Source organism: Petromyzon marinus, chromosome 80 (assembly GCF_048934315.1).
Source record: "Petromyzon marinus isolate PM22_M1 ecotype Great Lakes invasive population chromosome 80, UKy_Petmar_22M1.pri1.0, whole genome shotgun sequence".
In the NCBI taxonomy this organism is placed as follows: Eukaryota; Metazoa; Chordata; class Hyperoartia; order Petromyzontiformes; family Petromyzontidae; genus Petromyzon; species Petromyzon marinus.
This window is the reverse complement of record NC_133746.1, coordinates 5,289,643-5,316,049: the sequence shown is the minus strand read 5'-3', so window position 1 is coordinate 5,316,049 and position 26,407 is coordinate 5,289,643. Positions and strand designations below refer to the sequence as shown.

The following is a 26,407-nucleotide window of genomic DNA, read 5'->3' as shown; positions in this document are numbered from 1 at the left end:
CCATGCCAAGATGGCACCCAGGAGCTGGCCATGAGGCACACAGGCCTATGTCACTCAGGATGAAGGAAAATCGACACCTTCCACCCCAAAAAGTAACACTAAACAGACCGATGCGATCAAAAAACTAACTATAACCGAATTACCAATCATGCAGATATTAACCAATTGCAAAATGTAGGCAGTTCACGTGACCCAATAATAACCGATGGGATTACTTGTCCATGGATCGCTTTCCAATTAATCCATACAGTGATTAACCTTCGATGAAATAATAACATAAATTCGGACATCAGAATACTATTGTTTTGTATGCATCCTCAGTCGCAGAATGCAGACATTTGAACATGGCAGTCGAATCGATAATAAACATAATCGATATATTATACCTAGATTCAGGTTCCACAAGACCATACATGGCCAAAGACAAGCCCAAACAGCAACGGCACACCTATTTTCTCGAAATATAGTTGATCTATGATTGGATATTTTGTCGGCTGTCCAACTTTTTTGTATTGACATCACTGCCGTTCTTGACGAACCTGTACCCATCCGAAGAAGTGCAAAGAGAATGGGTAAAGGATGCAATAATTGGCTGTCACCAGAGGCGATCACTAATGATACTCTGTGACTCACTGAGGCGCCTGCAAAGCTGCCAACTGACTCATTATTGAGTCTTGCAGATCATTCTATGCTCTACACGTTATTGAGTCGGCTTTGTGGTGCGTCATGAACGATCTGCTGCACTTCAACCACCCATTTACTAGTCAACCGAGACCATGCATAGTACTTGTGTAATCTTTCTCCAATAAAATAGTGATGGTTAATCTGGCAGTTTCTAAATTGAAGGCAATGCATTCTCCTAGTCTGCCATCTGAGTTTGATAAATCTTGACGTAATGCAAAACATGAGACCCTGGCACCAACGTCTGTGGCAGAGGTGTTGATATTCTTTGCACGGCTGCCAAATAAGACATCGCTGCTCGACTACATCCACACGTTGATTCTCAAATCATGCTCGGACGTGCTTGTGCCGCTGATTGTCCAACTGTAAAATATTTTGTTCAGTGAGGACTGTTTTCGAGACCAGTTCAAAATGGTGCAGATAACACTGCTGAAATAAAAACGGGCTTGAATCTTAGCGACCCCACTAAATATCGCTCAATCTCAAACCTAAGTACGATTTAAAAGTTCATAGAGTACCTTTGTCTGAAGCGGTTACTTCCCCACATTATTGCAACAGGCAGATTCAATCTGTTTCAGTTGGCATACCGGAAGTTCCACAGCACAGAGATGGCTCTATTTAAGATCACTGATGACCTCTACAAGCTCATGGATGACCGGTGCGCTGCAGCATTGGTTGGCCCTGATCTCTCAGTCGCCTTCAACACCATCAACCATGAGATACTCATCGGGTGGCTAAGTTCAATGTTCGGTGTATTGGGTATGGCACTGGGGTGGATTGAATTATACCTACATGGTCGATCACAGGTCGTCATGCTGGGTGACGAACAGTCATCGCCTATACCGTGCCTAGTTGGTATGCTACAGGGGTTCACGCTCGGGCCCTTACTATTTTCAACATACGTCTCTCTTGACTTAAAGCTTTCGTGACTGCAGGAATTCATATTCTTTGAGTTTTTCGGTAAAGCCACATTAATAGAAAAAATAATCCCCCTCTTTTTTCACCTGCAGACAATTGCTTGTATTGCTATCGAAATGTCGTGAAATTGTTATTCTTTTTATTTTATTTTCTATCTACGTTGCTTTACCGAAAGACTGAAAGAATATACGTCTCTCTATTTGCTGATGTCATCTGACCACGTAACATCAAGTTCCATCAATATGCTGATGATACACAATTATACACCGCAGTGAGGTCAAAGTTAGATGTGGAGAGCCTCGGTGACCTCTAAGATTGCAACACGAGCGGTACACGTGTAGTGGGTTCGAATTAGATGCACACACACCCAGCTTGGAGGCAACACTATTTGTTAGAACGGTAAGTAATATAACACTGTACATAAGATGGTGACCACCTTCCTCAACTCGCTAACACTCTGGAACACTATACAGCGTGACCCAGGCAGGCAACGGGCTGCCTGGTCCCAGACGATGACCCGGGACTTGAGGATCGATGATGTCGTCTTCACTCCGGGGTTGAACAGCCCCGCTCTGCCTTCACACCCCCCTTAAAACCGCTCTGGCGTGGCCGGCTCTGCCCAGGCCACCCCTCCTTTCCCCCACTTCTGGGAAGGTCCGGGTCCTCCACCATGTGACCCCCCAGGCACCCCCAGTCATCGTACGGGCCTATACAGTAGTGACGTCCTATGTCACTACATCACCCTCCCCTGTATAAACACACAGCCGTCCTGGCTGTAACACAACTGTGAAACATCGAATAGGTGTGCCTCCGAACCAGTAACATCAATAAATAACTGGCGACCAATAACAAATACATCACCTCATATACAAAGAATCGACGAGGGTTAAAGGGGGGGAACGCATGGAAAACGGGGAATTAACAACACCAAATATACATGAAAACTGGCTAACCCGCTTGCTCTCCAGCACAGCCTCCCCGTGTGAGAATCACGCATGCACCGACATGTGAGTGTGGCCATCGGAACGACGGCGTAGGCAATGAGCAAGGCATGCGAGAGCCATGTAGAGCAGCCAGTCTTCCACGAGTCCATGTGGCCAGGCCCCCCAGGGGAACCAGAAGTGGGCCAAAGGGCACGGCCCCTCCCCAGGAGTCAAGAACAGGAGGAGCAGGAGTAGCTGACGCATGCTCCACTCCCTCCCCCCCAGTCCACAACCGGTCGGCACAACCGGCGACTCCAAGGTGCCAGGTAGATACTGCCTCCTGTGACGAGAAACACAAACCCTCCTGAGGCATCACTCCACGAAAATTCGCCTCGGCTCGTCGGACACGACAGTCACCCGGCCCCTGGGTAGTGGGGATGAGGGGATTCCGGCCGGCGCGAGAGAAGAGAAAAAAAATAACAACAAATTCAGACGCGTTGGATGCACAACCAACATGGCGACGAAACCCAATATGTACACCTTCACCCATACAACACGGATGGCAGGGTTCCCCAACCCCCAGCTACCGTTCCATCCACTAGGTGGTGATAGAGCGAGGATAGACGAACTACCTAGTACTCACGCACCCCCACACCCCAATGTGGACGTCTTCCGACATCCCGGGTCGAGACGTCATGCGTTAGAGCCAACCCATGTCCCGGGGCGAAGAAGTTGCGCTTCAGGGACGCCCCCAGGATCTGCATTTTAGTTAAAGAAAATATTTCGGCGTGAAAATTGGCCGAAATTTTGGTCGTACACGTGATCCGCATCTCCGCGGCCTCACGCGCTCCTACAAAATGGCGGCTCCACGCGTGAACCGCATCTCTACGGTTTTCCGGGCTCGCATAAAATGGCGGCTGCACGCATGGTTTCCCATGCTCGCACAACTTAGCAGCCCTCCCTTGAAGGCCAACCCAGACATTTCATGCCACTCGGTAGCATCTCCCGCCTTTCCGACGCCCACGCGTCGGCCGTATCGGGGGAATTATAACCCAGTCTCTCTCCAAGACTCGCGTCGCAGCATATAGCTGTACTGACCGAGCTGAGAAGACCCATCGCTCACTCACTGCACAACATGCACCCTAACAACTGAGGGATACAGTCCCAACGTAACGGGACAACTACACCCGAACACTACGAATCTCCAGCCCACTGTTTAAACGCACCTCGGAGTGTCTCGATCTCCGGGCCGTCAGGTCAAGCCATTAGCCATAGCATGACGGGACCACACTCTCCGAGCCATGTGAGCGAACTGCCCACTAGGCTAGACATGCCACGGAGTGTCTCAATCTCCGGGCTGTCAGGTCAAGCCATCAGCCATAGCATGATGGGACCACAACTCTCGTTTTAGACACGCAACACTCACTGGGCCATCCTGGTCAGCATCTGCGCCCCAAGATATTCGACAGCCAGCACCACAATTCCAAATCACTGGCAGCATGTCACCATTGCAATTTAAATGCTCCATGCCAATGACGTCAGAGCCAAAACCCAAGGCAGTCATCCCCCACACAATTTAACACCATCACAACACATACAATAAGAATTAGGATCCCCCACTGAATTTATCCAAAGTCGAACAGGTACGCACAATTTGTGACGATCCCGAATACCCAATGGTCACAACAATACACCTCACATCCCGTATCCGTACACATCTCAGAGACTCGCATTGCAGCATGCAGCTGTACCAACCGAGTTGAGAGAGCAACGCAATGTGGCGGCAATTTACAGCCCCAAGCACCCTTGATCTACATAGAACCTAAGGGGCATCCTCGCATAAAAAACTTATTTTTTTCATGTATCGAGCAACAACAGATAGGAACCAACCAGTGAGTACGTAACACACTGAACCTGTCATTTGAAAATCCCCTTCAATATTAATCATGGGATTCAGGCATTCGAAATTTTAGAGCCAAAAAACTATACACAAACCCCAAGAATCGGCAGATTAAGTAATACAGTACATGCAGCATATGCAGTCCGCATGAAGCCAACCATCTCGAGCAATGCTCCATACAGTCCATACATCGTTAACAATCACAGCACAAGCTATACATTAACAATCACGAACAAAGCTCCATACAAACCATACATTAACACTCACAAGCAAAGTTTCGCAAAGTCACACATTGACAACATTCACGAGCGAAGCTCCATACTGTATACCCAAAAACAATTCGTGACTCCACAATGGCAACCAAAGTGGCAACAATTCATTAACCCGGCAATTCACTGGATCTTAACGGAGCACGAGACCCCCCACGTAGCCGAATGAATCAACTGGCTCCTTAAGATAACAATCCCGATGCTGTAATTAACCAATAATGTAACACGCAGACACCCGACACGAACGTCACGGACAGAGGAAAGTTATTAAATAGCAATTGGACGCCCCGCAGGCCAGCGGGAAAACAATAAAAAAATAACACGAACTCACAACCCGGCGCACGCAAGATGGATGAGGTGTCAGAGGTGTCAACAGGGGCCGGTGAGTGTCGCGTCACGCCTCGCCTGGCAAGCTGTGAAGAGCGGAGGCCGGCAGGGTGGAGCGCCGGGATGCCCCGAAGAATCTTGCACGCCAACACGGACTCCTCTTGCGACTGCAGCCGCCACCCGCGCTCGAGCAGAAGACGGGGCGCCGCCACTCGAACGTGTGGGGCTCCACCACCACAGGTGTTGACGTCGGCGGGAACGGCGTTTTGGCGGGAACAGCGCCCCCGCCAGCTGCCGGAATGGCGGCCCCACCGCTGTGCCCGCATGCCCTCTGGGCATCCCCTGCCAGCCCCCGCAGCGATTACGGCGTTCTCTCCCCGCGGCTCCGGCGCTCCGTTCCCGATGGTGGCGAAGCAGCGGTGCGATGCCAGTCCCGCCACTCCACGTGCAGCGCCATCTCTCTCTCTGTCTGTCACCGGGGCTGCCATCCCCGGGGCTGTCCAAAGGATGGTCGTCACGCCGTCCTCGTCGTACGAAGGCGTCCAGGTGAGTTTTTATTTGCGTGCTAATTTTACTACCTTAGGATAACACTTAGCAATATTTATTTTTCCGCAACTTCTGACACCAAATGTAGTGGGTTCGAATTAGGTGCACACACACCCAATTCGGAGGCAACACTATTTATTAGAACGGTAAGGAATATAACACGGTACATAAGGTGGTGATCACCTTCCTCAACTCACTAACACTCTGGAACACTATACAGCGTGACCCAGGCAGGCAATGGGCTGCCTGGTCCCAGACGATGACCCAGGGACTTGAGGATCGATGATGTCGTCTTCACTCCGGGGTTGAACAGCCCCGCCCTGCCTTCACGCCCCCCTTATAACCGCTCTGGCGTAGCCGGCTCCGCCCAGGCCATGCCTCCCTTCCCCCCACCTCTGGGAAGGTCCGGGTCCTCCACCACGTGTACCCCCCAGGCACCCCCAGTCCTCGTACGGGCCTATACAGTAGTGACGTCCTATGCCACTACACACGTGTGGTTTGCACGAAATAAATACTGCTTAATACAGAAAAATCGGAGTTTCTGCTGGTTGGCACTCAGGCGCAAGCAAAAAAAAATCACGGGAGGATCAGGTGTGGTGGTTGCAGACTCCAGGATGCATTTTTCTAGTAATCTAAAAAGCCTTGGCACTATACTTGACCACAATATATATTTTGATCACCAAGTGCGAAATATAGTCAGGTCCTGCTATCTTTTTTATATCAGGGGTATTGAGTCGTCACAGAGTCACATAGCTAAAATAATCTTAATCCCAAAAAAAGTAGCATCACTCTCCGAGAAACAGTCAGGCGACTCAGTGTGGTGGTTCTGGATGATTAAGTAAATTATTATTATTAAATTATCACTGTTATTGCCATCATTATCATAATCACCATGATCACCATCACCAGCATTCCCATCATCGCAATCATACACCATCAGCGGTCTACCATTCTGACCACTATCACCACCATCATTATTACCATCATATTAATAATGATCAAAGACCCCCCTATGGCCTTTAACAGACTCTTAGAGCAAGTGCTGTTAGTGAGCACCTATGAAGGCCAGCACAGCACACGAAGGGGTAGGTGGTCAGCCCTACGCCCAGCCACCTTTCTCTTCCCAGTCGCAATGTTTAACATCACCAGAACCATCAACATTATCCTCATCACTATGAACAACGTCATGGTGGTGCCACGGTGGTGAAATTTTATGTACCTCACCTGGTATACAGGAGGTAGTTGGTTCGATCCAGACCCTGACGCCTGTACATATGGAGTTTGCATGCTCTCTTCATCGTTGCATGGATTTTTCTCCGAGTCCTCCACATTTTCCCTCCACATTTAGAAACTTGTGTTTTAGAGAATTTGGCTGCTATCATTTGTGGCCTGGTCACTTCTGAAAACAATGTCTATATATCTCACTGGACCTTACCTGGTTAAAAAAAAAACGTTCAGGTTTAGTTTCAACACTATCACCACGATCATCGTCATGACCACAGACACCATTACCACAATCATCACCATTACTACCACAAACGCTAACACCTTGAACCAAAGAGAAAGATACCCCATATAGATTGTCTGGGCAAAGTGCTGTTAGCGTGTAGATGTATGAAGCTTGGCATGGCAGACAAGGGGGTGGGTGGCCAGCACCACTCCCGGCCGCCTTTGTCTCCCTCGTGGGGATGTTTATATACCGCACCATGTACTCATTTGAGGCTGAGTACACCTATGGGAGGCCCAGGACTGGTTCAGACAATCGTCACTGGTGTTGATCATGAGCAGGAATCGAAATCCGGTGGCCAGATTCGTAGCACAGCAGGCGAACCACTACACTATCGCTCACTCACTCACAGACACAAAGACAAAGGATCCCCCATATAGCCTTAACAAACTGTTGAGGCAAGTGCTGTTAGCGAGCACATACGAACACACAGATACTCACTCAAAAACACACACTCTCACATTGTGTCAGTTTTAATTAACTCACAAAAGAGTGTCAGGAGTCTGCCCATTACTCTTTCGACAGTCAGGATAGTTGTTGCGTCTGGTGAAGCGGGCGCTGGAGGTAAAAATTGCTGTGGCTTCTCTCTCCTGTGAAAATAATTTGGAAAGAATACACATCACACCTAGCATCATCACAGCATCACATATCATTGTCACTATTACACAGCATCACACATAGCATCAGCATCACACAGCATCACACATCATCGCACATATCATCACACAGCATTACACAAAATCACACATAGCATGATCACACAGCATCACACATAGCATCATCACACAGAATAACATAGCATCATCACACAGCATCACACGTAGCATCATCATAACAGCATCTTCTTCTTCAGGGTTGTCCATCGTATCCGATGACGACCTTCCTCCTCTGCCTCTATTTGTGGGAGTTTGTGTGACCCACAGCGTCTGCTACAGACAGAGCAGGTGAAGTCGCTGATTGGAGGTCTAGGTATGGTTCTGGCTTCATATGTCTTAAGACGATTCTTCTTCCGTAGCTCACTTCGGTCCTCTTCGAGCTTCGACACTCCTTGCTGACAGAGCTGATGGAGCGTTCTGCAGCAGTGTCCTCCAGCTGGGTAGGGTTCAGGCTGCACATTCTCATGGCCATCTTCAGTTGGTCCTTGTAGCGCCTTTTCTGGACTCCTATAGAGCAGTGGCCTCGGTGCAGCTGGCCATCCAGGCCCTTATGTGGAAGACGCTCCTTTGACATCCTAATGACGTGACCAAGCCAGCGGAGTTGGTGCTGGATGATCGTAGTCTCCATACTGATGCAGTTGGTTTTGCAGAGTGTCTCAGTATGGGGTACTCGGTCACGCCAGGTTATCCCTAGGATGCATTGAAAACACCTAAATGGGAGGTCTCAAGCATCCTGATGTGGTGACTGTACAACGTCCACGTCTCGCAGCTGTAAAGGGGTGTTGTGATTACCACTGCCTGGTAAGCAGATGTTTAAGGATGTAAGCTGAGGTCCTTGTTCTGGAATACCCTTTTTCTGAGCCTGCCAAAAGAGGATGATGCCTGCTTTACTTGGTTTTGTACTTACCTTTCAATGCTGCAGTCGCCAGACAGAAAGCTGCCCAGGTACTTTGAGAAACCACTCACAATAGTTAAATCCTCTAAGACGGTGAAGGTGGGTGGGGATAAGGTAGATTATGAGATGCCCACTGGCATACTACTTCAGTCTTCGTGATGTTCATCGAGATACCCAATCTGCCATACACACTTGCAACAGCTGCAAGGGTAGCTTGCTGGGTCTCTGGTGTGTGGGCCATGAGCGCGCAGTCATCAGCATACTGCAGCTCGATGACAGATTTGGATGGTATTTTCATGACTGCTCGGAGCCTCCTGATGTTAAAAAGGTTGCCAGCCATCTTGAAGTCCACTGCAACACCACTATCCTCAATAATCTTCTAAAGTAGCGTGGTGACACACAGGAGGAAGATTTGAAGAGTACCGGAGCAAGGACGCATCCCTGGCGTACACTGGTGAGCACTTTGAAAGGCTCGGACTCCTGGCCTCATCTGGTCACCCATGCCATCGTCCCCTCATGAAATTGACGCAGGATATTGACAAAGTTTCTTGGGCAGCCAAACTTCAGGAAAACGTCCCACAGAAACTAACTGTTAACTGTGTCGAAGTCCTTTGACAAATCAATTAAGTCCTGGTGCTGCTCCCGACACTTCTCCTGGAGCTGTCGTGAAGTGAAAATCATGTCTACAGTGCTCCTGTTCCGCTTGAAACCACACATCTGTGATGCTCTGCACCAGTCTGTGGAGCATTACTTTGGCAAGGACATTGCCAGAAACAGCCAGTAGTGAAATTCCATTGACTTATCACCATTGCCTTTATAGATGGTGATGATGTTTGCATCCCGCCATTGCTGGGGGATGATTTCATGCTGCCAAACTTGAGTGATGAAGAGGTGTAGTGCTTAAATGCAAAGGTAACCTCCTTGTTTGAAGATCTCCGCAGAGATGCTGTCAGGACCTGGGGTCTTGTTGTTTTTCAAAGACTTTACTTCTGACTGAACCTCTGCGAAGGTCGGTGAGAGATCCAAGTCTTGGATAGTGGGGCGGTCTGGTAGATCATCCAGAACAGAGTGGTCTGCAGGGGAGGGTTGGTTGAGAAGGGCTTCGAAATGTTCAGCCCATCTCTATTTGATCCTTTTCTCATCCTTGATGAGGGTCAGGCCATCAACCGATTTCAGGGGAGAGACAGAGCAGTTTCTTGGGCTGTAGATGGATTTCACTGCATCATAAAAGTTGTGCATATAGTTTTTGTCGGCATAGGATTGTATTTCGTCACCGACACTCGTTCTGCAGGGCATGGATGATAGACTGCACCTCCCTCCTTAATGCTCGTCATCACTGACGAAATATGTCTGATGTGGGGTTGTTGATTGACTTATCACCATGTGGGGTTGTTGATTGACTGTGTACCTGCTCCCGTCGACACAACACCCAACGCCGCCAGACTTTTGTCATTTTTTTCCAGATGCTGGATTCACGGAGGCAGAAGTGGATACCTGTGCAAACAGTATATTTATAGTGCCGATGGGGGTGTGCAAGTCCCAACAGCACCTCTTCACTGCGAGAGGGTGGAATCCAGTGGCAAAGGGAGAACCCAGGACGACTGGCACTCTTCCACAGTTCTAGGAGGCTACCCGGAGCTCCAGCCTATCGGAGGACCACCTTTCGTGCGCCACCAGCATGTTGCTTTAATCTCAGGGTGTGCTCCCCTAGCCTTTGTCTTCCCAGCCTTACCCACAAGGCAGCGGGAACACGATATAGATACAAAGACAGATACAGAGAGAATGAAGAGTGGATCGTTATTTGTCTGGAATCTCCCCTCCAGACCTTTTCACCAAGGGAGATCCTACCAGGAGTACAAGACTCCAGGCGACATAGCTCTGAGGATCATTGGAACACACAAACCCGATCATCACAGCATCACGTAGTATCACACACAGCATCATCATCATGCAACATTACAAATAGCATCATTATTACACATTACATATATCATCATTATCATCATCAAATAGTATCATCAAACTGCTTCATCAGCACATATCATCATCACATAGCATAATCACTCAGCCCACTCACTACACACAGCACCATTACACAGTCCATGCTCCACACACAGCATCATTACTCACAGCCCACTCATCACACACAGCACCAATTACACACAGCACCATTACACAATCCACGCTCCACGCACAGCATCGTCACACACAGCATCATCACACACAGCCCACTCATTACACACAGCACCATTACACACAGTCCACGCTCCACGCACATCATCGTCACACACAGCATAATCACACACAGCACTACGTCGTGTATGGCTCCGTGAGGGGTATGTGTCTGTACCTGCGAGCCTCCTCCAGGTATCCCTATGGGAGAGGAAGAGATGCGTTACTCTGTGACTGTGATACGACCTTAATTAATTCCCATCAGTCGTGTTCACACTTTGGGATCCAGGACTAATGAATTACGCCAAGCCTTGGATAATGAACCCAAGGGGCCTAACACTAACTCTAGGGGGCAGATATGTATTACTTCTGAGTATGGAATTGTCACCATCAATCATCATCATAATCACCATAAGTCCATCCATCAACCTTCAATAATCGTTTGTGGTGGGAGGCCACGAATGAACAGGACTGTTAGGAGGAATTTACCAATTGAATATTATTATTCATGTAATAACTACAATTAGTAATTTCCAACTACTTGCGGATTACTCCAATTATCCATCCTAATAGCCACGGTAAATGGGATCGTCCCCAGCAGCTTTGTCTCTGTCTCACGGGCATACCCGCAGTGATTTACATCTCTCATCGATGATTCGAATTATCCGTGACATAGACTCAAGCAATATGGGCTTCCATGGAGGGATTCTGGTCATGAATATCCTAATAGGGTCGCAAATAATAACAGCTTCACTGTCTCTACAATTCTGCCTCTATACAGCAGTCTAAGGCAGTCATCAGCAGCTCATGATCTTCTCACCCTGCATAGCTCATGGAATCCATCATGCGCACCCCCGCAGTGAGGGAGGCATGTTCAATCAACTTATCAGGTTGGCACGTGTGTACACACAGCCAATCATGATCCAACACATCGATCATTCATCCGCGGGCCATGCTATTGCACTGATTATTCCCTTCCCTGGACTCTGTGCGTGGCTATTAGATTGACCCTCATTGTTTAATTAATCATGGGGACAACGCTCAGCTGGAGTAAAGCTGCGAGCTATCCCTCTGTGCCGGGTGAACAGCAAGGCATCGGTCCCTCACCGAGTGACCCGCGAGCCCCTCTGATGCTAATGTTGCTGCTGCTGAGGGCTCTGTGACAAATGTAGGCGCTGGGGATGCACTGCTCACCTGCAGGAAGGTGTGCGAGTGTCTCTGCCTAACCAGGGTGCACATGCGAGTGGCTGCGTGCAGGAAGCTCGCTGATCTCGCGCTGGCGGTGGGTCGATGCTCTTCTCAATGTGGGGACGGTAGCTCGCGCTCCTTGTCAGCGAAATGAGCCAGAGCCGCCTTCTCGTTCTCGTCCAGAGTCGATCTGATGCAGGGTGAACTTGCCTTCGATGCGCTGCCACACACCGGTCATCGATCCCTGCCAGGGCGTGTGATTACAAGAATTTGAAAGAAATACCATTCAGAGAGCCCTTTATCACCAATAAACTGGGAAAGTGGCACTATTCTTAAGACACGTGACTTTTTTTAACAAAACCATAACGGGGCCCCTTGACATCACATTGTAGCATGTGCTTGAACCGTCCACATGAGCTAACCCGGTGATAGAAAGCAGGCGGTAGAAAGAGGGGAAACAGGCCCACTGCCCCAAACAAGACTGGGGGCCACTGATAGGGGCAAGGTGAGTATTTAATTAAGGGAGAGGAAATGGCACTTGAGGAAGGCAAGAGTCATAGCTCTGCCCAAACCAGGGAAAGACCTTTCATCACCAAAACGCAATAGACCAATCTCCCTCCTTAGCATCACTTACAAACGCTACGAATTCTTCTGCAACGAATTTTACCCCTGGTAGATCTCACGAGACCAATTGTACTTCAGACCCGGCCGATCCTGTGCAGGCCAACTTCTAAGCCTAACACAGCACATCGAAGATGACTTCCAACAAAATTTGATCACCAGCGCAGCGTTCATTTATCAGCTGCATATAATACTGTTCAACACCGCATCTTGATCCACAAACTGTACCTCATGACAGACGACCTAGATCTTAGCCAGACCATTCATAGTCTCCTAGAGAACAGATGCTTCTACGTGGAACTAAACGGGTCGAAAAGTTGATATCGTTCCCAAAAGAATGGCTTACCACAAGGCAGTGTGCTCGCCTGACTTTAATTCAATATCTAGACCAACGATCAGCCGCTTCCTGCTGAATGTCATCGGTTTATCTATGCTGACACAGAGAAAATCTTGGAGAGGGCACTGGAGGACGAGCCTCGAACGCCAGAGTAACCAGGTGTACCTCTGGGTAACACTGGATCGTATATTCAGCTTCAAAAAAGCACACTTTAAATACTAAAGCCAAGGTCAATACATGAAACAACATTCTGCAAAAGCTCGTACATTCAAAGTGGGGAGCACATCCATCTACGCACCGCCGCCTTCGCACTTTGTATCTCTGTGGCTGAATATGAATTCTCCACCTGGGGACACTCAACACACAGTAAACATGTCGACACTGCTCTAAATGATGCGTGTAGAATCATTACAGGGTACCTGAGAGCCACCCCTGTTCCCTGCCTATATGCACTATCTGGCATAGCGCCCGCTAACATCAGGAGGAGAGTGTCAGGTGACCACGACCAGAAAGTCATAGAGTGGGATGTCCACCATCCACAACATGGCCATCAGCCAACACACCATCGTCTCTCATCGAGAAGCAGCTTCTTGTGCTCCACTGTACCACTGACCACATCGCCAGAATAAGCCACAACTTCCCTCTGGCTAAAATAATGAGAAAAATCAGCGACAAAGCTGCCAAATGGAGCCTGCGCGGAATCACCCCCAAAGTGACCATCTTGCCTCAAATTCCCCCTCCTTTCCCTTAAGCTTATGGCTCAGGTACTCCATACGACCAACATGTGTTAGTAGCGTACTAGACCACTGTTTCTTGGTGGGCGGTTCGTGGTTCTTCCAATTAACAAAATAACCATCTGAGCTATATTGAAGGTTTGAAGGAGAGCATGTTGATGCCTTAAGGCCGTGGGAGGCTTCAGTCCCCATACAGTCACCTCTATTGATTGGGATAGATCTGTGCCACATAGGTAGGACACATGACTCTTAAAATGGTTGAAAAACATGTTTGTACAGACAAAACAACGTAATCATTAATGATAGGAAAAAAAGAATTGGCTTTACCCTTTTCCACCAATAACAATGTTAAGATGTTCAAACACCAGATTGAAACCTTTAATGAGGCATCATTAAGTCTACATTAACCAAACATGCTTGTGGTAAAAGATGCAGACACATATGCTTTGATAATAATGTATGCATTGTCCTTGAAACGGATTGGCCTGTAGAAATGTATGTTAATCTTATTTCGCGGGGGAAGGCTGCCAAAGAGCTTCATAGCTCATCGGATTCCTCCAGGCAAAATTAAAATTCTGATTCTGAAAGTCGTACACAGAAGTGACGTTTGCCTCCAGCTTCCCGAGCCATGGGTTGGTTTGCCCGTTTGAGTGGAGCAATGGTACGTATGTACGTTGAACTTTTTTCACACCGTACGTATATGTCAGAGCAGCAGCTACATTAAATTATTTTGATCCAAATGGTGTGCGAAATTTTGAAACTGTTAATAGACTATCAGACGCACGTCACACTGCGACTAAGGATACCGGGCTGGTGTGAAATTCCACTCTTTAATAAAAGTATCACAACTGATGCACAATAAGAATAGCTGTTTACCCTTTTCTGGCAATAAAACAGGTGGGTTAACATGTTCAAACTCCACATAGATACTTATTTCGTAATTTTCAGATATTGGCAAAAAGGTATCCCACAGACATAACTGCTTGACACGAGATATAAGTGATCTGATATTTGTGTAATGATAGGGTGCCATCTGTTGACCAGGAGGGATAATCACGAGAATGGGTGCGTTATATAATAACCAACTAGAAGGGGGGCGTAACTAGGTTAGAGATAAAAGGCAGGGTTAGTCGGGAAACTCCGGGAACCTGCTGGAAGGTTCTAGAAGGAGGTGTGGCTGGAGGTGGGGCCTGGCCACGCCAGGGAGTATACAGTGAGGGAAAAAAGTATTTCATCCCCTGCTGATTTTGTACATTTGCCCACTGACAAAGAAATGATCAGTCTATAATTGTAATGGTAGGTTTATTTGAACAGTGAGAGACAGAATAACAACAAAATCCAGAAAAACGCATGTCAAAAATGTTATAAATTGATTTTCATTTTAATGAGGGAAATAAGTATTTGACCCCCTTTCAATCAGAAATATGTCTGGCTCCCAGGCGTCTTTTATACAGGTAACGAGCTGAGATTAGGAGCACACTCTTAAAGGGAGTGCTAATCTCAGCTTGTTACCTATATAAAAGACACCTGTCCACAGAAGCAATCAATCAATCAGATTCCAAACTCTCCACCATGGCCAAGACCAAAGAGCTCTCCAAGGATGTCAGGGACAAGATTGTAGACCTACACAAGACTGGAATGGGCTACAAGACCATTGCCAAGCAGCTTGGTGAGAAGGTGACAACAGTTGGTGTGATTATTCGCAAATGGAAAAAACACAAAAGAACTGTCAATCTCCCTCGGCCTGGGGCTCCATGCAAGATCTCACCTCGTGGAGTTGCAATGATCATGAGAACGGTGAGGAATCAGCCCAGAACTACACGGGAGGATCTTGTCAATGATCTCAAGGCAGCTGAGACCATAGCCACCAATAAAACAATTGGTAGCACACTACGCCAGGAAGGACTGAAATCTTGCAGCGCCCACAAGGTCCCCCTGCTCAAGAAAGCACATATACATGCCCGTCTGAAGTTTGCCAATGAACATTTGAATGATTCAGAGGACAACTGGGTGAAAGTGTTGTGGTCAGATGAGACCAAAATGGAGCTATTTGGCATCAACTCAACTCGCCGTGTTTGGAGGAGGAATGCTGCTTATGACCCCAAGAACACCACCCCCACCGTCAAACATGGAGGTGGAAACATTATGCTTTGGTGGTGTTTTTCTGATAAGGGGACAGGACAACTTCACCGCATCAAAGGGACGATGGACGGGGCCATGTACCGTCAAATCTTAGGTGAGAACCTCCTTCCCTCAGCCAGGGCATTGAAAATGGGTCGTGGATGGGTATTCCAGCATGACAATGACCCAAAACACACGGCCAAGGCAACAAAGGAGTGGCTCAAGAAGAAGCACATTAAGGTCCTGGAGTGGCTAAGCCAGTCTCCAGACCTTAATCCCGTAGAAAATCTGTGGAGGGAGCTGAAGGTTCGAGTTGCCAAACGTCAACCTCGAAACCTTAATGACTTGGAGAAGATCTGCAAAGAGGAGTGGGACAAAATCCCTCCTGAGATGTGTGAAAACCTGCTGGCCAACTACAAGAAACGTCTGACCTCTGTGATTGCCAACAAGGGTTTTGCCACCAAGTACTAAGTCATGTTTTGCAGAGGGGTCAAGTACTTATTTCCCTCATTAAAATGCAAATCAATTCATAACATTTTTGACAGGCGTTTTTCTGGATTTTTGTTGTTGCTATTCTGTCTCTCACTGTTCAAATAAACCTACCATTAAAATTGTAGACTGATCATTTCTTTGTCAGTGGGCAAACGTACAAAATCAGCAGGGGATCAAATACTTTTTTCCCGCCTGGCAATTCGCCCGATGATGCTCGATGTATTTACCAGCGAAACGTCGTACTCAAACTGTAAATGTTGTGGATTCACTCTTCAACATACCGGTGGGCTAAAGTAGTGAATTATTTGTCTTTTGTCAACGTGACACTTTTTTGCTGATTGGCCGTGTCGGGTGGTGGAGGGTTACGACACATTTATAAATAACGCAATCTAACCCAAAAACCTTTATTATGAATTATATTGGTCGCGAAAGCCTACGTGTTAAACTCTTTTCATCATTTTGGATACTGGCTCAGGTACTCCATACGACCTATTTATATCGAATTGTTTTACGCTGATTGCTTTTACATACATAACATTTCCTGATCGTTTAGATTTTTTATGAATTCCAATACCTTCGTAACAGCATTATAAGTTGTACCGAACAACCGGTTGCAAATTAACAACTGGTATTTTGGCTTTTAGCAAAAAAAAATCCTTGCTTGCATTGAACTCCCGTTCCCGTGTGTGTGGTTTAACAGTGTGTTATACCATTCCGTTGCATGCGTTGCTGACAAACGAAGCTGATTTCCAATGGGTTACTGTCATTATTCAGTTTAACACGTAGACTTTCGCGACCAATATTATCCATTAATATAGGTTATTGGGTTAGATCGCGTAAATATTGTTAAAACCGCCACCACCCGACACAGCCAAGTGGTAACTAGCCAGAGTTGTGAAGAAATCCTGTTTCGTTCTTAAATTATAAAATTACATCCTAGACAAAGAAACACCAATTGCCATATATATAATTGCAACGACATAACCACCATCACAATCACCACAATCATTAGCAGCATTACTTTCACCATCAGCACCTGTAGAATCACCACTGCTACCATCATCATCATTATCAACACCATTAGCACCAAGATCGTCATTATCACCATCATCATCAGCGCCATCGAGACCACAATAATCATCATCACCATCACCACTAAATGATCATCATCACCATCACCCCTATGACTCTCATCACCAACATCATAATCACTACCAAAGCCATCACCACCTCGATCGTAATCAAAACGACCATAATCACCACCACAATCATCATCATCATCACCACAACCTTCACCAGTATCAGTATCATCACGATCACCACCAATATAACCACTAATGCCAACATCAACACCATCATGTCATCAACAACACGAAGATCATCATAATCACCACCATCATCACTTCCAACATTAGCAGCATTACAATTTCCAACATTTTGACCACCATCTTCTCAATGAGCGCGTTAATCACCATGATCATAATCACCATCATTATCACTATCACCACCATAATCACCAACATGATTATCTTTAAAGACAAAGATCCCCCGTATAGCCTTAACAAACTGTTGGGGCAAATGCTGTTCGTGAGCACCTATGAAGGCCGCAACGGCACACGAGGGGGTGGGTGGCCAGCACCACGCCTTGCCGCCTTTGTCTCCCCAGTGGCGAAGTTACACACTGCACCAGGTACTCATTTGAGGCTGAGTCGACCTAGGGGAAGCCCAGGACCGGTTAAGATAATCCACAATGGTTAAACCCAGGATGAATCGTAGGCCGGATAACATGAGTGTTTCAAACCGGCGCAGATGTTCCTTTAGAGGGCTCCGTATCTTTCAAGCGTAGAGAAGGGGGGGGCATGACTGTGGCTGAGAAGACCCGGAACTTTGTATGGCGCGACAGGCCAGGTAGCTTCCACGCATCGTTACGCAGCTGATGAAAACACAGTGCCGCTCGACTGATTCAGAGTGAGACCACCACAACAACACACAAAGACCCCCCCCCCACCCCGTATAACCTACACACACTGTTGGGGCAAGTACTGTTAGCGAGCACCTCTAAGGCCGGCACTCTGGCACACGAGGGGGTGGGTGGCCAACACCACGCCTGGCCGCCTTTGTCTCCCTAGTGGCGATGTTCAGACACCACACCAGGTACTCATTTGAGGCTGAGTCGACCTAGGTGAGAGGCCCATGACTGGTTTAAAACATGTGAGGGAAGGTCAGATTTATTTTACTTAGATGTTTGCTGTAAAGTGCACAATTCATTGAAGAAAATTACACACACTTTGAAACTTGTTTTTATTCGAATTTTTAAGACTTATTCTCGATATTCCAAAATTTTGCTGAAAATGAGCCTTTAGAGTCGGTGTGACTTCCCAGGGTAAATAAGTCCTCTTTAAAAGATGTTTATGTAAAGCAATGCAAACACGGACAGTTCACCACTAACTGCATTGCAAAATGTCAACATTCTTACAAACCGGTCGAGTGAGGCTATTTTACGTGTGTACTGAGTCATTCAGAGACACTACGAATAAAAGGCACTCTATTTAGTACAGCCTTCACAGGTAAAGGGAGTAACGACACAATGGTCACGACAGTTAACAGGCTGCCTGATCCCCTTCTTTGCCAGCAACCAGCGCTACGGGCCATAGTGACCCATTCCATGTCACGACACGTGCTTAATCATGTGTCTGTGTGCGTGGATCTGTGTGGTGGTGGAGAACGGTAGTACTCGTTGGTTCTATTCGATAAAAAATAAAAAATAAATAAAAATAAAACAACAAAAATCACGACGTTTCGGCCACAACACAAGTAGCCTTCATCAGGTGAAGAAACAGGACTGTCCCGAAGACAGCGCTGGAGTGGACACTGCCAAGCATGGGCCGCGTCTTTTAAGCTGTGTGGGAGGAACAGAGCGCCTTGACAAAGGAGTTAACATATGAATTAGCATGTAACTGGGGGATTGGCATGATGTTGGTGTGAGGGATTAGGAGCAGTTTACATATCAACAGTAAGTAAGCATGTAACTGGGGGATTAGCATGATAATTGGTTTTTTACCCTTTTATCTGGCAACACAACTGACACCTTTTTTACATGGAATCGTGTTTACATTGACCACAATACCTGCGGTCGAAACGCAAACAAAAAACAACAACTCTGAAAATGTATGCACTGTCCTTGAAGTTGATTGGTCCACACCCGAGACAGCTTTCTTTAGAGCCTCGTCTCACATGGTGTTGGACCAGAAGACGCCAAAAGGCGCACAACTCAAAGGCAATGCACCATCAGAGTATGAGAGCTCGGGGTTAAGCATTTACACCATTGGAAACCTCATTTGCCAGTAACAAAATATGATAATTGGTTTTTTACCCTTTTATCTGGCAACAAAACTGACACCTTTTTTACAAGGAATCATGTTTACATTGACCACAATACCTGCGGTCGGAACGCAAACAAAAACAACAACTCTGATAATGTATGCACTGTCCTTGAAGTTGAAAGAAAGCTGTCTCGGGTGTGGACCAATCAATTCTCCGTGGCGCTAATCCCTCATACTAACATCATGCTAATCCCCCAGTTACATGCTTACTTACTGTTGATATGTAAACTGCTGCTAATCCCTCACACCATCATGCTAGTCCCCCAGTTACATGCTCGTCGCTCTCCGTGGTGCTAATCCCTCACACCAACATCATGCCAATCCCCCAGTTACATGCTAATTCATATGTTAACTCCTTTGTCAAGGCGCTCTGTTCCTCCCACACAGCTTAAAATACGCGGCCCATGCTTGCCAGTGTCCACTCAAGCGCTGTCTTCTGGACAGTCCTGTTTCTTCACCTGATGAAGGGTACTTGTGTTGTGGCCGAAACGTCGTGATTTTTGTTGTTTTATTTTTACCTACGTGACTGTACCGAATAGAACCAAAGAGTATGGATCCTTGCAGTCACGAAAGCCTCAAATCGAGAATGGTAGTGTAGCGGTTAGCGCCGACGATCCGAGTTCGATTGCCGCTCACGGCCAACAACACCCAGTGACGATTATCTAAACCGGTCCTGGGCCTGCTCTAGGTCGACTCAGCCTCAAATGAATACCTGGTTCGATGTGTAAACATCGCCACTAGGGAGACAAAGGCGGTCGGGCGTGATGCTGGCCACCCACTTCCTAATGTTCCGTACAGTAGTGGCCTTAATAGGTGCGCGCTAACAGCACTTGCTCCCAGTCTGTTTCAGGCTATAATGGGGGAGCTTTGAATGTGTTCCAGAACACACACACACACATATATAGTCATCTCCTTCAAACCATGTACATGGGTCTGTCCAGTGACCTCCTTGTCACTGAACCTTCGACACTTCACGTGACACTCAATGTGCACCTATCCTGGCACAAGCCATGCACAAGCCAGGCGAGGTGCTAATGAGGCAATGTTGTCCGTGTGTTATAGCCGTGGGCGCCACGGTGGCCAGGAGATATTAACTACCTCGCCTGGTATACAGAAAGTCGTGGGCTCGATGCCGACCCTGAAGCCTGCTGTATATTTGGAGTTTGTATTTCTCTCTCCCAGTGGTCGCGTGGATTTTTCTGCGGGCCTTCCGGTTCTCCCCTCCGCGTTTCATGAACGCGTTTACAGCATTCAGCTACCGCTGTGAATGTCAACACGACGATAAGGGGCCGTCCATAATGACGTCACGCACCTGGGGGGGGGGGTCAGACATTTGTGACGATGTGTGACAAGGGTGGGGGGGGTTTGAGAAATATGACGTCACATCAAAATGCGCAACTTTAAATATAGACGACACGTTCTACTTAATTATACTTTTTATGTTTTCTCCTACAACATCAGAGTGTAGCGCCACGTTAAATACGCACTACAATGACAATAGTTTAAAGAGATTTGAAGCATGTTTAATTATTTGGGGAGGGGGGGGGGCAGAGCTTTGTGACGTCATATTTGAGGGGGGTCTGACTTTTTGTGACGCCGTGTGACGAAGGGGGGGAGGGGGTCAAAAATCGTCCAAAATTGCGTGACGTCATTTATGGACGGCCCCCTAAGCCACTTCGTTGAGCTATCATTTGTGGCCAGGTCTCGTCTGAAAAAGATCTACATAACTCAGTGGGCCTTACCCGGTAGGAGTGTGGTTTGTGTGTTACAGCAGATGTGGAAGCTGCGTACGAGTACGGTCGTGTTTTGAGCAATGCACTCATGGTGTCGTTTTCATTCTACACTTTTCAACAGTTCGCTATTCCATCATTTGCACTTTAAGGTCCCAAAGATATAACTGCTCGACCCGAGCTATGCGTGATCTGATTCGTTTGTAACTGTTCGCCTTTTGGCATTCTCTTGTCTAAGACTTGTGGTGAGACAAGGCCATGCAGAATGCTGTCTCTGGTGTAGGCCAGTCATTTTCACAGACAATGCTTATATTATCAGAGCATGCTTGTTTGCATGTTTCCCACATGTATGTGTGGTGAATGCAGACGATGATACCTTACAAAAGGTTTATATTTGGTGTATGAACATCTTAAAACAACTCCTATTCTATTGCCAGAAATGGTAACAACCGATTATTACTCTGGTTCTTTCGGTAAAGTCACGTAGGTATAAAATAAAATAAATTATTTTAAAATTATTATAAAATAAAATATTATAAAATAAAATAAATTATTTTATACCTAAAATAAATTATATTATACCTACGTGACTTTACCGAAAGAACCAAAGAGTATGGATCCCTGCAGTCACGAAAACTGGCAACAAAAAGAAAGCTGTCTCTGGTGTGGACCAATCACTTTCAGGGACAATGCATGTACAGTACTACCAGAGTATGTTTTTTTGGTTTGCATTCTGACCACAAGCATTGCGGTTAATGCAGACATGATTTCTTGTAAAAGGTTTCAGTTTGGTGTTTTAACATCTTAACACAGCTGTTTTGTTGCCAGAAAATAAGGTGGAAAAACCTATTATCAAGCTATTCTGATTTTTCATATTTTTTTGAAAATGACACAAAAAGGTCCCCTAAGAGATCTAAGATCTGTATTTAAAGGCGAAGTTTAGACGGACAGTAACATCCATTCAGTGTAACCTCATCCCAAATGTGATGCGGACCCTCGGAGTTCTTTCGATACAGAGGCAAGAGAGGAAGAGGCACTTCCTCATCTTCCTCAGTCCGACCTGGCAGCGCTGGTGGCTGTGCGATTACCCCCCCCCCATCTCGTGTGCGATGGCTGCTGCATCGAGTGAAGAAAGGGACCTGTCGTGCTCCATCTGTCTCGAGTTGTTCAACATGCCCGTGGGTTTACCCTGCGGCCACACGTTCTGCAAGGCGTGCGTGGAGCGTCACTTTGCGGCGCAATCGGAAGAGGTTGGCTTCACCTGCCCGGAGTGCCGCGAGGTTTTCTACCGCAAGCCGAGGCTCAACAAGAACGTCTTCATAGCCAGCGTCGTGCACAAGTTCAAGGAGGCGAACGTGGGCAGGAGGTGCGACCGGCATGGCCACGGCCTCGACCTCTACTGCAGGACCGACGCGCGGTTGATGTGCGTGGAGTGCACGGACGCGCACGAAAAGCATATGACCTCGTCTCCGTGCGGAAGGAGCGCGCACACAAGGGGGTGAGTGGCAGCACCGCTGGTCCAATCGAGCAGCGACTCGAGGTTCACGCGAGCTGGTGGGAGACGTTTGGGCGGGGGGGGCGTCTCTTTTGCACGCGCCATAATCACCCTCAACTCTGGGTCCAACATTTACCTGTTGAGGTGGAATTACACGGGGGAGGTAGAGGACGAGGATTGATGGGGGTAGGCGCAGTGGCTCTGTGAAGTTGATCATTCGGATATGTTCAGGGTGAAGCTGGAACGCGAGACGACCCTGGCAGATGGTTAGTGGCAGAGACCATGTGTACTTTTTAAAGATTTTAAACTGTAGGCAGTATATGTAAATACATATATTTTTGGTATCTCGTTGTTTAGAATGTCCGCATTTTTTACGTTATTAAATGTGATAATGGCGCTTTGAGTGGCAGATTTGTGTGAGGAAAGCGCCACCACGTGTGTAAGTTGTGTTCTGTGTTGCACCACACGCACGGGGGTATAGTTTATTAAGCGGCGGTGGTCGTGGAGGAGTTATGAGTAAGTAATGGGAGACAAACATGCCCGATCAACATAGCAGATGCATAAAAATAGAATACATCACACAGCTAATAGGGTCATGAGGAAGACTGGGTGGCTACATCTATAGGAATTTAAGAGGGGGCCCCCGTGCTCCTCCCCCCCGGACAGGGCTACTGCTGCTGTGTGTAGAGGTCTCTGGGTGTTGTGGGCCGGGTTCCGGGATGCGTTTTAGCTGCTTTCTGGTGTACGTAGTTTTTTCTTAAATACGCCCTTTTATAACTTTATATTACTGAACTATATAGCTCTTTTTCAGAAGCGACTTGGCCGTTACAAATGGATAGCTCGGCCAAGTCGCTTAGCACGATGTGGAAAAGTAATAGCAGCAGCCAAATATTCTTTAGCCCATTTTTCTAGTGTGGAGGGGAAAACCCAGAGGACCCTGATAAAACGTGTAAAAAAACAACAGCGCAAAGGTGACTTGAATTTTCCGTAAGAGTAACAGCCATACAGTCTCAGCGGGGCATATTGTGTGAAAGGTGATTCAGCACGTAGCAGTAGCGGCTTTCGCGACCAATGTTATCCATAGAGGTTTATTATTATTTTGTTTTGTTAAATATAAATGTGTCGTTAAATCCGCCACGATCACCCGACACAGCCAATCAGTAAGGTTGTGTGTTGGAGAGTAAACCCACTGCAACATTTACAATCCAGTATCCGTGTGACGTTTCGCCAGTAATTACAACTCGGCCTCATCAGGCGACAGCCAGAGTTGTGGATAAATCCTCCTCTTGTTTCGGTGTTAAATAGAGGTGGGTAAATGTGATGTCGTCACTCAGAAAATCAGGTGTGTAGACCAGAGGGGGTGGTGGGTTAACTGTGATCAGCCAATAACAGGTATTGTGATTTAAAGCCAGTTGCGGGAGATATCTGCGATCATTAAAGTTCTGCCCCACTCATCAAAGTACATGCGGACTATGACGGAGCCGTCCCGTGATCGAACCCACGACCTCCTCCATTCCCGCTGGTGGGAGCTGGAACTCAATGTAGAATACAACTTTTAGCGATGCTTCGTCTGTCAGCGCCAAACTCACACTCGGTGACACATCGCTACTCTGCGAGCCTCGTCATCCATGGTCGATTGCGGAGCCCATCCCCGGAGCTTGCCGCAGCAAGACTGATGTGCGTGGTTTCTGCTCGTCGTTATATTTGAAAATCTTCCACCTCGGCTCGTCTCCTCACAAGGGACCGCAATTCCCAATATTTGCCCTCAGCCTATGGGAACAGCTGTTCAGTTGCCCCTCAGAGTAGAGTGACTGGTTTTACGACCTTCCACAATTATTCATCTGAAAGGGGGGGGGTCCTTTTGACCTTTGTCCGGCTGTGTTCCCCCCCCCCCTCTTCCCTCATGGTTCGGGGTGTTACATTTTCTTGTTGTCTCTCTGGCCGTTGAAGTCGTTGGGGTTTCCCCAGAATCTCATTAGCCCCCCCCCCCCTTGCACCGGGTTTTTTTATAAGTACATTTTATGACTACTTCCTCCAGCTGCCTTTTGTGTGGCAAGGCAGGAGGCAAGGGGGGGGATGCCTTTTCGCATCCCCGCACTACACCCCAATCAATTATTACAACAACAAAATATTGGCAGAATCACTCTTAATATACATTTTTGGAAAAGGGCATATATACAACACTTCGTCTGACTTCACAGCCGTTGAGATCTTAACATCTTTTTCTGCCTGCTCTGCCCTTGAGAACGACAGTGATGTTTAAACAATTGAGTAATCAAGAAAGGTTCGGTTGAATTTTGAGCGGGAGCTGATCTGGTGCCATTGCAGGGGCAGCTGAGCTCAGTTAAAGATCGACTGAGTGAGAGAGAGGGAACAGCAACCTCGTTCGTGAGCAGCCTCGAGGACTCGACCGGCAGAGTGGAGGTGCGTAGGTCACCGTGCAACTCACAAATAAACCCCCAAAACTTTATTAAGAACAACATTGCCGGTGAAAGTCTGCTACGTGTTAAATTAAACCCACGTAGTCTCCATTGTTTTCAGGAATCAACGATTTTACAGCCGCCGTGATACTCACAACTCTGCCACCATCACCACTACCGCAGGCAGCAGCAGAGCAGACAAAGGAGAGGCTGAGCGGCAGCTACGACGAGCTCCTGCGCCTCATCTCCGAGGACAAGGAGTCGGCGCTGCGGGCCGTGGACGAGGAGCGCGACCTCAAGCTCTCGGGGATCTGCCGGGAGATTGAGAAGAGTCGGGCGACTCTGGGCGGCCTGACAGAAGCGCTCGGCAGAATCCGCAGCCTGGAGGAGACCGAGGACCCCGTGGAGTTTCTCGAGGTGCTGCCACGCGCGCGAGCTGCAGACAAACTTGCGTCTGGATCATTCAGCCACGTTAGCTGTGTATCTGTGTGTAATGATATTTCGATCTTACGATGGCGATAGCGATATGACAAAATTGTAAGATATTTTTTATTTCGCGCGGCAGGCAAACGCAGCAGCGTACGAGGTACGATACTGTAACTTTATCATCGCCATCCTCCTCTTCCGACAACTAAGTTAATGTAGCCATCAACAACCTAACATCGTTCAAGTATGCAGACGACGGACAGAATCTTGGTGAGTACAGTAGAATATAATACGTTAAGATACGTTCAATGCATGTATGAAACGTAGCTTTAGCGATTTAATTTTAGAGTTACCACGATACGATACATACGTTCAATGCATGTTAAAAGTTTTTATAGCAGATAGGATTTTTTTCTGAAAAAAACTTTCTATGAAATTGCAGTTCATATAGGTAGGCTAAGAATTTACCTCGTATATAGTTTATACAGTACGGTACTGTAAATTGCTCTGTTTTGCTAAATTATCACCATTCTTTAAAACTCCTGGGTGGGCTAGGCCATTTTCGACTTATGATATTTTCGACTTACGATGGGGTCGTCATAATGCATCTCCGTCATGAGTCGGGGACTACCTGTATAGTGGGAGCGGTAGTGTAGCGGTTAGCGC

The 26,407-nt window shown here is 47.2% G+C and overlaps 1 protein-coding gene and 1 long non-coding RNA gene across 2 annotated transcripts; one reads left to right on the top strand and one right to left on the bottom strand.

The window, feature by feature from the left end:
* Window positions 1–7,528: 7,528 nt before the first annotated feature.
* On the bottom strand, window positions 7,529–25,547 carry LOC142907631 (uncharacterized). The gene is made up of 4 exons (XR_012931142.1): window positions 25,471–25,547; window positions 11,989–12,226; window positions 10,973–10,995; window positions 7,529–7,661 (listed from the first exon to the last, which is right to left on the bottom strand). It is a non-coding gene; the product is annotated as an uncharacterized LOC142907631 (long non-coding RNA).
* LOC142905322 (E3 ubiquitin-protein ligase TRIM65-like) lies at window positions 22,506–25,585 on the top strand. The gene is made up of 3 exons (XM_076057189.1): window positions 22,506–22,898; window positions 25,224–25,319; window positions 25,499–25,585. Exons 1-2 carry the CDS (start codon window positions 22,510–22,512, stop codon window positions 25,231–25,233), a joined length of 399 nt encoding a protein of 132 aa, XP_075913304.1. The 5' UTR covers window positions 22,506–22,509; the 3' UTR covers window positions 25,234–25,319; window positions 25,499–25,585.
* Window positions 25,586–26,407: the final 822 nt, after the last annotated feature.